The sequence below is a fragment of the Bos indicus x Bos taurus genome, chromosome 11 (assembly GCF_003369695.1).
Source record: "Bos indicus x Bos taurus breed Angus x Brahman F1 hybrid chromosome 11, Bos_hybrid_MaternalHap_v2.0, whole genome shotgun sequence".
NCBI classification, from domain to species: Eukaryota; Metazoa; Chordata; class Mammalia; order Artiodactyla; family Bovidae; genus Bos; species Bos indicus x Bos taurus.
Window position 1 is genome coordinate 9,911,763 of NC_040086.1, and position 14,805 is coordinate 9,926,567.

Sequence of the window (14,805 nt, forward strand, 5' to 3'; positions counted from 1 at the left end):
ACCAATGATTGGGCTAATTTTCTCCTCCCTCAAAGGGGTTGCCTGGAAGAGGCTGGACTAAGAGAAAAAAACCCAACCCAGACAGACGGAGAGCTACACCCAAGGTTAGGTGGGAGGTCTACCTCCGAATTGGGCTGGACTTGTCATTCCAGGATCCTCAGTGACAGATTTGCAAAGGCTCTGCAACCTAGAAGAAATAGACAAATTCCTAGAAATGTGCAATCTTCTAAGAGTAAACAGGAAGAAATAAAAAACATGAACAGATCAATTATGTAATGAAACTGAATCAATAATAAAACAACTCCTACAAAACAAAAGTCTAGGACCGAATGGCTTCCTTCTACCAAACATTTAGAGAAGAGTTAACACCTATGCTTTCCAAACTAGTTCAAAAAAATTTCAGAGGAAGAAATGCTTTCAAACTCATTCTACAAAGCAGGCATCACCCTGATACCGAAACCAGACAAAGATATCACCAAAAAATGAGAAAATTATAGGCCAATATCACTGATGACCATAGATGCAAAAATCCTCAATAAAATAATAGGAAAATGAATTCAATAATACATTAAAAGGCTCATATGCCATGATCAAGTGGGATTCAATTCTCACAACTTAATCAATGTGATACACCAAATTCACAAATTGAAGAACAAAAATCATATGATCATCTCATGCAGAAAAAGTTTTAATGAAAGTAAACATCTATTCATGATTAAAAACTCATCAAAAATAATAAATTAATAAAATAAAAACTAAAAAATATTTTTTAAAACTCATCAAAATGAATATAGAGGGAACAAATCTCAACATAATAAAGGCCATATATGATAAGCCCACATTTATGTTTCAGTAAAGTTTCAGGATACAAAATTAATATACAGAAATCAGTTGCATTTCTATACACTAAGAACTATAGTAAGTCCACTACATATGAACAAGTTCAGTTCCAAGAGCATGTTCATAAGTCTACTTTATTCATTCAGAAGACATACAGATGGGCAACAGGGACATGAAAAGATGGTCAAGATTATTAATATCAGGGAAATGCAAATTGAAATCACAATGAGATGTCACCTCACATCTGTCACTATGGCTGTTATCAAAAGGACAACAAATAACGTGTTGGCAAGGGTGTGGAGAAAAGGGAACCCTCATACACTGATGGTGGGAATTTAAATTGGTACAGGCACTATGGAAACCAGCATGGAGATTCCTCGACAAATTATAACTAGAACTACCATAGGATTCAGGAATTCCACTCCTGCCTATTTGTCTGAAGAAAATGAAAACACTAATTAGAAAAGATACATGCATCTCTATGTTCACTACAGCATTATTTACAATAGCCAAGATATGGAAGCAGCCCAAGAGCCCATCAATAGATGAATGGATAAAGCAGATGTGATATACATGTATGTACAAATATATGTGCACATATATGGGGCTGCCCAGGTGGCACTAGTGGTAAAGAACCTGCCTGCCAATGCAGTAGATGTAAGAGACCTGGGTTTGATCCCTGGGTCAGGAAGATTTCCCCTGGAGGAGGGCATGGCCACCCACTCTAGTACTCTTGCCTGGAGAATCCCATGGACATAGAAGCCTGGGGGGCTACAGTCCATTGGGTCGCACAGAGTCAGACACAACTGAAGCGGTTTAGCACACACACACACAATCATGCACATACATACAACAGAATACTGCTCAACCATTAAATTAATGAAATCTTGCCACTTGCAACAACATGGTTGCACCTAGAAAGCATTGCTGCTAAGTCACTTCAATCATGCCCAACTCCATGCGACCCACCAGGCTCCCCTGTCCCTGGGATTCTCCAAGCAAGAACACTGAGGTGGGTTGCCATTTCCTTCTCCAATGCATGAAAGTGAAAAGTGAAATGGAAGTCACTCAGTCATGTCCGACTCTTCTCGACCCCATGGACTGCAGCCTACCAGGCTCCTCCATCCATGGGATTTGCCAGGCAAGAGTACTGGAGTGGGGTGCCATTGCCTTCTCCAGAAAGTGTTAGGCTAAGTGAAATGAGTCAGACAATTACAATATTTTATGACTTCACTTATATGTGGAACATAAAAAACAAAACAAATGAACAGTCAACCATAAAGAAACAGAGTATAGATAGAACAAACAGGGGGTTACCAGAGGGTGGGGGGTTGGCGGGGAGAGGGGAGTATGGAATGAAATAGGTGAGGGAGAGTAACAGGTACAAACTTCTAGTTGCAAAATAAATTAGTTACAGGTATGAAAAATGTACAGTGTGGAAATATAGTCAGTAACTATGTAATATCTTTGTACAGTGACAAAAGTAACGATGCATTGTGATGTTCAGTTTGAATTGTATAGAAATACCAAATCACTATGTTGTCTAACAGGAACTAACATAATTTTAAAGGTCAATTATACTTCAAAAACACAGAAAAAAAAAAAAAAAAAAAAAAACACCTCATAGTAAAGAGATCAGATTTGTGGTTACCAGAGCCAAAGGCAGGTTGGGGTGGATGAAGGCAATCAAAAAGTACAAAATCCCAGTTATAAGTAAGTACTAGGGATATCATGTACAATGTAAATAACACTGCTGGAGAAGGAAATGGCAACCCACTCCAGTGTTCTTGCCTGGAGAATCCCAGGGACGGGAGAGCCTGGTGGCCTGTCGTCTCTGGGGTCGCACAGAGTCGGACACGACTGAAGCGACTTAGCAGCAGCAGCAGCAGCATGTTATATATGGAAGTTGTTAAACAGCGTAAATCCTAAGAGGTCTCATCACAAGAAAAAAAAATTTTTTAATTTTTAATTGTGTATTTATGTGAAATGATGGATATTCAGTAAATTTATTGTGGTAAGCCTTTCGTGATGTATGTAAGTTAAATCATTATGCTGTACACCTTAAACGTATACAGTACTGGATGTCAATCACATATCGCAATAAAGTTGGAAGAAAAAGAGTGACGGAGTCAATGAGTGAACCCAGGAATAAGATTGGGATACCGCTGGAGTTTCATGGGGTAGGAGTAGCTTGAGGAAGTGTCGGGTTTGGCATAATATTCTCAACACAAATCCGAAACTCTAAGCGTCAAAGAAAGGCTGTTAACCCTGGTGCAGCCTTGAAGACTGCCATCCCAAAGAGCAGCCTCAAGCGGACCCTGAGGAGGCGTCAGCAGTGAGCCGCCCAGCCTGAGGGGGGCGCCCTCAGAAGCGGTGGAGCACGCCGACGGCCGGAAGGGCCCGGTAGCCCGGTCTTTGCCTTCACGAAGTGGGGGTTCTCTGCAGGTGTGGGAACAGAGTAGAGGACCAAAAGCTGGGAGCCGGGTTGCGGGCAGCACTTCGCAGGAAAGGCTTGGGCTGACCTCGGGCTTGCCCTCACGGGGTGTCGACAGGCACCCGGTCAGCTGCCAGGGAAGCCTGCCGCCCGGAGGCCCAGGTCAGACGCGTGTGTGAAGCCGCCTGCCGCTCGCGGTTCTGACAGGGCGGACGGAGCCGAGTCTCCTCCTCTGCTGACCCTCCCGCGCCTGGGGGCGAGGCGGCCAGGCCGCCAGGCCGCGTAGGTGCCCTGCTGACAGCCCAAGACACTTTGAGTGGGAGGGGGGCAGGAAAATATATTAACTTCTTGTAAATCAATAGGAAACAGTGAAACCTCTGGGTCAAAGAAAAGGGGTTCGGTTTGGTTTGGTTTTTCTTAACAAGGGTGGGGGAATGAAATTTGAGGGCCTACGAAAATGTTTAAATTTTTTTTCTTTTAAACGCTGCTGCTAAGTCGCTTCAGTCGTGTCGGACTCTGTGCGACCCCATAGACGGTAGCCCACCAGGCTCCGCCGTCCCTGGGATTTTCCAGGCAAGAGTACTGGAGTGGGTTGCCATTGCCTTCTCCATCTTTTAAATGGGGGTTCACGAAAGCAAAGGTGCTTAGGATCATGAAATTTTTAATGCAGCCCAGTGGGAGGGAGAACCATTGACTCATAACACATAAAGTGTCCAATATAGAAGTTACAGGTGCTTTTATAGGGGCTTATTAAAGGGCCCTAAGCTATAAAGACCTGAAGTTTGAGACCTAACGGATGAGTAGGGTTAAGGAGGGGGCTACTCAAAAGAGACTATCAAAGGGCAGGATCCAGAGCAAGGGGCCAACCGCCTTGGGGAGGTGAAGGGTGCCGGCAAGGGCAAGGAGGATGGAACAGGGGAGGGGGTCGGCGGGGTGTCGCATGGCAAGAAGATAGAGAGTTGGGAGGAAGATGCCTGCAGAATTTCGGAGCCAGGGTAGAGATTTCAGATTTTGTTCCAAGTGTATGTGGAGGCCATTGAAAGGTTTTTTGGCAAGGGAGTAACGTGATGGCTTTTGGTGGTTCAAGGCCCAGATTTAACCTGTTTACAGAGGAACATCAGTAAGTGGGCATTCTTGTCAAAAGTGGAGAATATAGGGTCACAAATAGTCAGATGCTGCTTAGAACCACGCCCAGATGCATTAGAAGCATTATCGCGTTTGATGATACAAGGAAGAAAGCTGCCTTTTACCTCATTTAAAGAACAATATTGGAATTGTATAGTCTAAAAATGACTGTGGGGTGGGGTGATGATTTGGGAAATTGGGATTGACATATATACATGATTGATACTGCGTATGCAGTAGATAACTGTTGAGAACCTGATGTGAAGAGCGGACTCATTGGAAAACACCCTGATGCTGGGAAAGATTGAGGGCAGGAGGAGAAGGGGGTGACCCAGGATGAGATGGTTGGATGGCATCACGGACTTAATGGACATGGGTTTGAGCAAACTCTGAGAGATAGTGGAGGACAGGGAAGCCTGGCGTACTGCAGTCCATGGGGTTGCAAAGAGCTGGACACAAGTGAACAACAGGAATCCAGCATACTTGATCTAGCACATGAAAGAGTGCATCTGACTCTTTCGCAACCCCCGTGGACTGTATCCCACCAGGCTCCTCTGTCCATGGGATTTCCCAGACAAGAATATTGGAGTGGGTTGCCATTTCCTTCTCCAGGGGAGCTTTTCAACCCAGGGATTAAACCCACACTCCTTCCTTTGTTGTTCAGTCGCTAAGTTAGTCCACTTCTTTGTGACCGCATGGACTGCAGCACACCAGGCTCTGCTCAAACTCAAATCCATTAAGTCAGTGATGCCATCCAACCATCTCATCTTCTATCAACCCCGTCTCCTCCTGCCCACAATCTTCCTCAGCATCAGGGTCTTTTTCAATGAGTCAGCTCCTCACATCAGGTGGCCAAAGTATTGGAGCTTCAGTTTCAGCATCAGTCCTTCCAGTCAATATTCAGGGTTGATTTTCTTGGCAGGTGGATTCTCTACCACTAAGCCACCTGGGAACCCCATCTCTAAGAATAAAATTTAGTAAAAGATGAGACCTTTGGGGAAAATTATGAAATTATAAAATCTGTATATTCTTTTAGATTTTCTGTATGAACAATTAATCATATCATCTTGGCAAACAGTGACAGTTTTATTTCTTCCATTGCAGTGCCTTTTTTTTTTAATGTGCCAAGTTTATTTGTCTTGCCTTATTGCTACCTTCACTACTGTGTTGAAGTGATGATAGCAGCCTCCTTGTCTTGGAAAACTTTCAGCATCAACATTAAGAACTGTATTTGCTTGTTTTATAAATATTTTATCAGATTATTCCTATTGTCTACTCCTAGTTTACTGAGGTTGATTCTTTATCATGTATGAATGTTGTTTTCTTGCATCTATTGAGATGACCATATAATATTTAATCTTTTAATATGATGAATTACAGTGACTTTTTCTAATGTTATGTCAACCTTATGTTCTTGAGGTAAACCCAGCTTGGTTATGATGTGTTATTCCTTTTATATATTGATTTTTTCAATTTGCTTATATTTTGCTTAGGATTCTTACATCTAAGTTCATGGATGAGATTGTCCTATAATTTTTTTCTTATAAAAAATTATCTGATTTGGGCATCAAAGGTTATGCTAACCTACTAAAATCAGTGGTGTTCTCCTGTGCTCTGCAAGAATCTGTTTGAAATTCTTGATCTTTGAGAGTAATATGGAACTCATCAGTGGAATTATGTGGTCCTGTAGTTTGCTTCACGGGAACATATTTGACTACTAATCTCATTTTCTCACTGGTTATAGACTATTTATGTTTTTTAAATTTCTTTTTGATTTAGTGTTTGTTAAATATGGTTTTCTAGAAATTTGTCCATTTTATTAAACTTACTGGTATAAAGTTGTTCATTATATCCTTTTGTAACCTTTTCCATGCTTGAGTATTTGTAATGATGTTCCCTCCTCATTGCTGATGTTTGTTCCAAGTTTTCATTTGTTCTCTTTTCCAAATCTGAGCCCTGGGGATAAGTGTAAGTAGCCAGTAAAGAAAAAAGGCAGGGCTGTTGCAGGTATAGAAAACAGCATGAGCAAATGCACTGAAGTTGATGGTATACTTGGTTTTATTTCAGTGAAAAACTTGAGGTAAAGAATAGCCTCCAATAAGACTGAAGATCAAGTCATAAAGGGTTTTGAGTGAGTCTTGGAGGGTGAAAATGTAGTTATATTTTCATTTTTAAGAATTACTATGTACAAAATAAACACTTTGCTAAGCTCTGATATATAGAGTGGGTAATTTCTCTATCCTTGGGAAGCTCACAATACAGTGGGAGAGGCAGTCAGGGAGACAATTATACTACAGTGCAATGCCAATAAAGAAACAAAGTTCATGAAGACAGATAGCTTACTTTGAGACTGTAGTTTGACTTTTTTGATTAGTTCCCATTCAACATTGCTAATCATCCTCAGCCTTACATTACAGGCAAACATCTAGATACCTTGGCAGCTGTTAAGATTAGGATAGCCTAGAGAAACTTGAGGAGAAGGCAATGGCACCCCACTTCAGTACTCTTGCCTGGCAAATCCCATGGATGGAGGAGCCTGGTGGGCTGCAGTCCATGGGGTCGCTAGGAGTCAGACACAACTGAGCAACTTCACTTTCACTTTTCACTTTCACGCATTGGAGAAGGAAATGGCAACCCACTCCAGTGTTTCAGTGGAGAATCCTCTGGGGTCGCACAGAGTTGGACACGACTGAAGCGACTTAGCAGCAGCAGCAGAGAAACTTGAGTCATCACCTGGTTTGACTTCTTTCTGAACTTAGTTCCCTAGATCTGTGTTCATTGTTTCAACCTTCAGTTTTATGAAAACCAGTGATTTCTCTTTTCTTCCTTACAGGTGTAGAGAATATCTCAGTGGCGGCTACAGTACCACCTCTGGTCTAGCTGCCATGCATCATGGGCAAATGGCTAGTAAAAGGCCCTCTAATCCCACACAGATGTACCAGCAACCTCCAAGGCTTCTCATTGTGCATATTGCTCTACCATCCTGGGCTAACGTCTGTTCCAACCTCTGTGAGGCTCTGCAGAACTTTTTCTCTCTAGCCTGCAGCTTGATGGGCCCCAGCCGCATCCCTCTCTTCAGCTTATACATTGTACAAAATCAGCACGAGTGCATCCTCCCTTTTGTGGTGAGTATATCTATACTTGTTCATTTTATCCTGAAAGCAGAGGTGAGAGTTCTGGAACAGAGATCAGTTATTATTACTTAAAGCAATAACTATGCCCACTCCCCATACCCATAACTCACAGGCAACACAATGAGAGCCTCATATCATCCTACACACAGGGGATTTGTACTGAAGGAAAAGAACCGCAAAATTATTAATATGAGACTGTAAATAAGCCATGTCTTGCCCCCCACCTCCAGTCCTGAGAGAGAGAAATCTTGGCATTTACAGTCCTTTGGAATGTAAGCAGCTGACCTCTTTCATCCCCCTTTGAAATGTAAGCACAAGGAAATCTCTAAATTTCTTCAGAAGTCTCTGGCTACTCTACCACCCTTTAATTTCTAAAACTTGTCTTTTGACCCAGGTTCTAGTTTTTTGCTCAGAAAGCCCCATCTGTGCAAAAACATGAAAATATTTTTTACACAGGACTCAAGTGAAACTCCCCTAGTTTCAGAAGGCAAAGGATGGGCTAAGGGCAATGCTTTTACCAAGCTCCCTCACACATAGGTAACTCTTTTCCTCCTCAAACAAACCCAATTTTTTACTTCCTCCCCTTTACAAAGTTCAGAGTCTCAGGGATGGGAAAGACTTCAGTTCAGTTCAGTTCAGTTGCTCAGTTGTGTCCAACTCTTTGCGACCCCATGAACTGCAGCACGCCAGGCCTCCCTGTCCATCACCAACTCCTGGAGTTCACCCAAACTCATGCCCATCAAGTCAGTGATGCCACCCAGCCATCTCATCCTCTGTCGTCCCCTTCTCCTCCTGCCCCCAATCCCTCCCAGCATCAGAGTCTTTTCCAATGAGTCAACTCTTCACATAAGGTGGCCAAAGTATTGGAGTATCTGCTTTAGCATCAGTCCTTCCAAAGAACACCCAGGACTGATCTCCTTTAGAATGGACTGGTTGGATCTCCTTGCAATCCAAGGGACTCTCAAGAGTCTTCTCCAACACCACAGTTCAAAAGCATCAATTCTTCGGTGCTCAGCTTTCTTCACAGTCCAACTTTCACATCCATACATGACCACTGGAAAAACCATAGCCTTGACTAGATGGACCTTGGTTGGCAAAGTAATGTCTCTGCTTTTGAATATGCTATTTAGGTTGGTCATAACTTTCCTTCCAAGGAGTAAGCGTCTTTTAATTTCATGGCTGCAGTCACCATCTGCAGTGATTTTGGAGCCCCAAAAGATAAAGTCTGACACTGTTTCCACTGTTTCCCCATCTATTTCCCATGAAATGATGGGACGAGATGCCATGATCTTAGTTTTCTGAATGCTGAGCTGTAAGCCAACTTTTTCACTCTCCACTTTCACTTTCATCAAGAGGCTTTTTAGTTCCTCTTCACTTTCTGCCATAAGGGTGGTATCATCTGCATATCTGAGGTTATTGATATTTCTCCTGGCAATCTTGATTCCAGCTTGTGCTTCTTCCAGCCCAGCGTTTCTCATGATGTACTCTGCATAGAAGTTAAATAAACAGGGTGACAATATACAGCCTTGCCGTACTCCTTTTCCTATTTGGAACCAGTCTGTTGTTCTAACTGTTACTTCCTGACCTGCATATAGGTTTCTCAAGAGGCAGGTCAGGTGGTCTGTTATTCCCATCTCTTTCAGAATTTTCCACAGTTTATTGTGATCCACACAGTCAAAGGCTTTGGCATAGTCAATAAAGCAGAAATAGATGTTTTTCTGGAACTCTCTTCCTTTTTCCATGATCCAGCGGGAAGATCTCCTGGAGAAGGGAATGGCAACCCATTCCAGTATTCTTGCCTCCCCCACCCACCCAAAAGACTTCAGAGGTTCTAGTAAATCCCCTTCCTTCCTGAGACAGCCTTGCTGTTGGGATAGTCAGAAAAGACCCAGTGGAAAGCCAGGACTTTGATTCCTACCTAGTGTGAATAAGACCTCCTCCCACATAGTGTCCATGAAGCCATATGGTAGCCTGGACTCCCCTCAACCCATTCAACTTTAACAGGGTAACTATTTCACCCCCTCCCTATTGAGGTGGTATTGGAGGCTGCAGAGTGGAGGCCATGTGGGGAGTGATAATGAGGCATCTTTTTGCCTCTAAGGCAGCCTGGTGTCAGTGAAAGCCTAGTGGGAAGCCACTTCTTCTTGTGGGAAAGCCACTTTCACTTCTTCCTAGTGAAATGCGTAATGGTAATGAAGCTTCTCTATTCCCAGAGTGTCATTGGGGGGCATATGAGGAACCTGAACTTCCACCCCCACCCAGAGATAACAGGACACTCTCCCTTCTGGGATATAATTAGAGACCAAATACACCCCAATTATACCCCAACCTGGCAATAATTATGTGGAAACCACTTCCTTCACTGGTGCAGTGACAAAAAAAGTCCTGCTAAAACAGAAGATTTAACAGGATTCGTTCTTACAGCATAATACCCAAAATGTCCAGAATACAATTTTTTTTTAAAATTCCCATAATTATCAAGAAACAGGAAAATCCAAACTTAAATGAGACAACAAACATTGAGATAACAAAGATGTTAGAATTATCTGAAAAGGATTTCAAAGCAGCCATCATAAAAATCTTCCAACAAGCAGTTATGAACATGTTTAAATGGAAAAATATAAAGTCTCACCAAAGAAATATAAATATAAAGAAAAACCAGATAGAAATTTTAGAACTGAAAAATGCAATACTCAAATTTTAAAAACAGAAAATCTACTATAGACAGGCTCAGCAGCAAAATGAAGAAGTCAAAGGATCTTGAAAATAGAATAGAAATTACCCAATCTGAGTAACAGAGAGAAAAGAGACTTAAAAAAAATTTACAAAGCCTCAGGGATCTGTGAGACTATAACAAAAAGCTAATATATCATCACAGTCCAAGAGGAAAGAGAAAGGAGGGTGGGACTAGAAAAATATTTAAAGAAATAATCACTGAAAATTTCCCAAATTTGGCAAAAGTTATAAATCTAAAGATTCAAGAGGCTACAGAAATCCATTCTAAGACACATCATAATTAAAATCTTAAAGACAAAGAAAAATTCTTGAGAGCAGGACACTGACACCTTACCTATAAGGGAGAAACAATTCAAGTAATAGATTTTTTTTCATTAGAAACCATGAAGGCCAGAGGAAGTGTCACATTTTTCAAATGTTGAAAGAAAAGAACTGCCAATGTAGAGCTCTATCCAGTAAAAATATCCTTAAGGAATGATGCAGAAATCAAGATATTCTCAGTTGAAGGAAAGCTAAGAGAGTTTGTCACCAACAGACCTACTTTATCAGAATGACTAAAGGGAGTTCTTGAAACAAAAAGGAAATTATAAAGGCTCTTGGAATATCCAGAAGGGAGAAAAAATAGAAAGAATTAAAATATAGATAAATATAATAGATTTTCTACAAAATCTTCTAAATTATATTTGACAATTGAAAGAAAAATTATAACATTGTCTGATATGGTTGTTAGTGTATATAGAGGAACTACTTAGGATAATTACATTATAAATGGGAGGACAAAAGGACTTAAGAAAATTAAGGTTCTTAAATTTCATTCAAAATGATAAAATATTGACAACAGTGAGAGTCCCTTGGACTGCAAGGAGATCCAACCAGTCCATTCTGAAGGAGATCAGCCCTGGGATGTCTTTGGAAGGAATGATGCTAAAGCTGAAACTCTAGTACTTTGGCCACCTCATGCGAAGAGTTGACTCATTGGAAAAGACTCTGATGCTGGGAGGGGTTGGGGGCAGGAGGAGAAGGGGACGACAGAGGATGAGATGGCTGGATGGCATCACTGACTCGATGGACGTGAGTCTGGGTGAACTCCGGGAGTTGGTGATGGACAGGGAAGCCTGGTGTGCTGCGATTCATGGGGTCGCAAAGAGTCGGACATGACTAAGTGACTGAAATGAACTGAACTGATACTGTGATAAAGATGTATGTATGTATAAAGTAACACTTAAAACAACCACTTTAAAAAATCTGTGTAAAGAGACACACTCAGAAACACTATAGATAAATCAAAATGGAATTTTAAGAAAATAGTCAAGTAACCCAAAGGTAAAAGAAAACAGAGAAATGAAAACCTGAGGGAACAAACAGAAAGCAAAAAAACCCCAAAAACACCTGATAGGCTGACATACCAATAATTATATTAAATGTAAACACTTTTAATTAACCAATTGAAAGAGAGAATTCCCTAGCAGTCCAGTGGTTAAGACTCTGTGCTTCCACTGCTAAGAGGTCAAGTTTGATCCCTGCTCAGGGAAGTAGGATCCCCCAAGCCACTCAATGTGGCAATAAATAAAGAGATTGGTGGAAATGGAGGGATGATCCAACTATATTCTATCTACAAGAAACCAACTTCAAACACAATAAAAGTAGGTTGAAAGTAAAAGGATGGGAAAAGATATCCCATGATAACAATCAGAACAGTACACCTAATAAAATATGGCTTCCTAGGTGGCACTAGTGGTAAAGAATCCACCTGCCAATGCAGGAGATGCTAGAGATGCAGATTTGATTGCTAGGTTGGGAAGATCCCCTGGAGTAGAAAGTGGCACTCCCTCTTTCCAGTGGCCTGGAAGATTACATGGATAGAGGAGCCTGGTGGGCTACAGTCCATGGGGCTGAACAAGTCAGACATGACTGAGCAATTGAGCACACACACACAGTGATAAAAGAGTCACAGAACTAGAATAAATAATCCTAAAATTTATAGGGAATCCAAAGGCCTAGGATTGTCAAAGCAATCCTGAGGAAAAAGAACAAAACTGGAGGCATAATCACCCCACCACCACCTGAGACGTCAGACAATATTACAAAACTACAGGAATCAAAACAGCATTGGGGCTTCCTGGTGGTCCAGTGGTTAAGACTCCACGCTCCCACTGCAGGGGGCATGGGAAGATCCTACATGCCACGTGGTGTAGACAAAAAAAAAAGCATGGAACTGGCACAAAAACAGACATATGGATTAATGGAACAGAATAGAGAGCTCAGAAATAAGCCCATGCACCTGCAGGCAATTGATCTTTAACAAAGGAAGCAAGAATACACAATGGAGCAAAGACTGTGTCTTCAGCAAGTGGTTTCTGAAAAGCTGGACAGCCAAGTGTAAACCAATGAAGTTAGAACACTCTGTCACACCATATATAAAAATAAACTCAAAATAGCTTAAAGACTTCAAATATGAAGCATGGCAACATAAAACTCCTAGAAGAGAACATAGGCAAAACATTCTCTGCAGTAAACTGCAGCCATGTTTTCTTAGGTCAGTCTCCCAAAGCAAAAGAAATGAGGGCAAAAACAAACAAGGGAGACCTAATCAAACTAGGAAACCATAAACAAAATGAAAAGACAATCTACAAAATGGGAGAAACTGGAAATTATGTGACTGACAAGGGCTTAATGTCCAAAATATACAAACTGCTCAATATCAAACAGTTCTATATAAAAAAATAAAATGAAAAATGGGCAGAAGACCTAAACAGACAAGAAGGCATATAGATGACAAACAAGCACAGGAAAAGATGCTCAATAATGCTAATTATTAGAGAAATGCAAATACGAATGACTGCGGTGAGGTATCACCTCACACCAGTCAGAATGGCCATCATCAAAAAATCTACAAGTAATAAATGCCTGAGAGGTTGTGGAGAAAAAGGAACCCTCCTACACTTTTGTGGGAATGGAAATTGGTGCAGCCACTATAGAGAACAGTATGGAGGTTCTTTAAAAAACTAAAAATAGTGACCATATGATTCAGCAATCCCACTACTGTATAGCTAGGGAACTATGTTCAATATCTTGCAATAACCTATATATCTGATTCACTTTGCTATACACCTGAATCTAACACAACACTGTATATCAACTATAATTTTTTTTTAATTTCCAAAAGAAAAAAAAAGAGTCAATCCAACAAGAAGACAGCAGTCTTTTTTTTTTTTAATACTTATTTATTTTTGGCTTCATTGCTACTCATGGACTTTCTCTAGTTGCAGCAAGCGGGGACTACTCTCTGGTTACAGCGCACAGGCTTCTCGTGGTGGTGGCTTCTCTTGTGTGGAGCACAGACTCGAGGCTCACAGGCTTCAGTAGTTGTGGCTCACAGGCTGTAGAATGTGGGCTCAGTACAGGCTTAGTTACCCTACGGCAGGCAGAATCTTCCCAGGCCACGGATCAAATCTACGTCCCCAGCGTTGGCAGGCAGATTCTTAACCATTGGACCGCCAGGAAAGTCCAAGAAGACAGCAGTCTTAAATCTGTACCCACTAAACAACAGAGTTGCAATGTCTATTAACTGGTGAATGACTAAACAAAATGTAAAATTCTCACTCCATAAAACTGAGTTTCGTATAAGCACACTGAGGACAGAATGAAAGTGATAGTGATGTTTACAGTGATATGACCCATATGACAAGTATGTTCTACTGTGCCATTTTCCTTGTGCATGTCTGTCCCATGACCACACTTGGCTGTAATATCTATCTTTTGTCAGGCAACAGGGGTAGAGAAAAGCTGAGAGTGGTCTGGAAGGGCAAATAGAAAATATCCAGCATAGGAAGCTTCTGGGAGATGAGCTTATGTCCCAAACAAAGGTAAAAGGATTTTTATTTCCTTCTTCTAGTGACTAGGTTCTATGCCTCTGGTACTCAGTACATTTGTCTCTAGGTGAATCCTTTGATCCCTTAATCACTCTATTAGGAAAGACAGACGGTTCTAGCCTAAAAACCACTGACTAGTCATTCAGAAAAGATTAGAAGTTAAAATTTCCTTCCAGAAGATCGATAATTTCAACCATGGTCAAAAGCTCAAGAAAATCACTGAAGTAATGCCATTACCTTGTGTATCTCTGTGTGCATGCTCATGCTCACTTGTGTCTGACTCTTTTGCAACCCCATGAACTGTAGCCCGCCAGGCTTTTCTGTCCATGGGATTTCCTAGGCAAGAATACTAGAATGGGTTGCCATTTACTCCTCCAGGAATCATTTCCAACCAGGAATCGAACCCATGTCTCCTCCAATTCCTGCACTGGCAGGCAGATTCTTTACCACTGGGCCACCTGGGAAGCTCACCTTATGTATAGAGGAGTCCAGTCTTTGTTTAAATCCATTTTCTCTGACCTATCTAAGTATCTGACATTTTCTGTCTGCAGAGTTAGCTCAAAATATAAATGGAGAAAGAGACCAGGTAGGGAGTCTTGCCTACGTTGAACACTTCAATTTATCTCCTCATATTTGATTTATAAGTATAATAAAATAATTCTGA

General features: G+C 41.4%; 1 protein-coding gene across 2 annotated transcripts in view; it reads left to right on the forward strand.

The window, feature by feature from the left end:
* The first annotated feature begins 3,264 nt into the window (after positions 1-3,264).
* The window catches only part of M1AP (meiosis 1 associated protein), a 94,727-nt gene continuing 83,186 nt past the window's right edge, over positions 3,265-14,805 (forward strand). For both annotated transcript variants that reach the window (XR_003513289.1, XM_027554805.1), the window contains exons 1-2: positions 3,265-3,436; positions 7,233-7,524. Coding sequence is in view for 1 of the 2 variants with exons in the window: in XM_027554805.1 (XP_027410606.1) it covers positions 7,285-7,524 (240 nt within the window). In the remaining variant the exon portion in view is untranslated. The remainder of the gene's footprint in view (positions 3,437-7,232; positions 7,525-14,805) is intronic.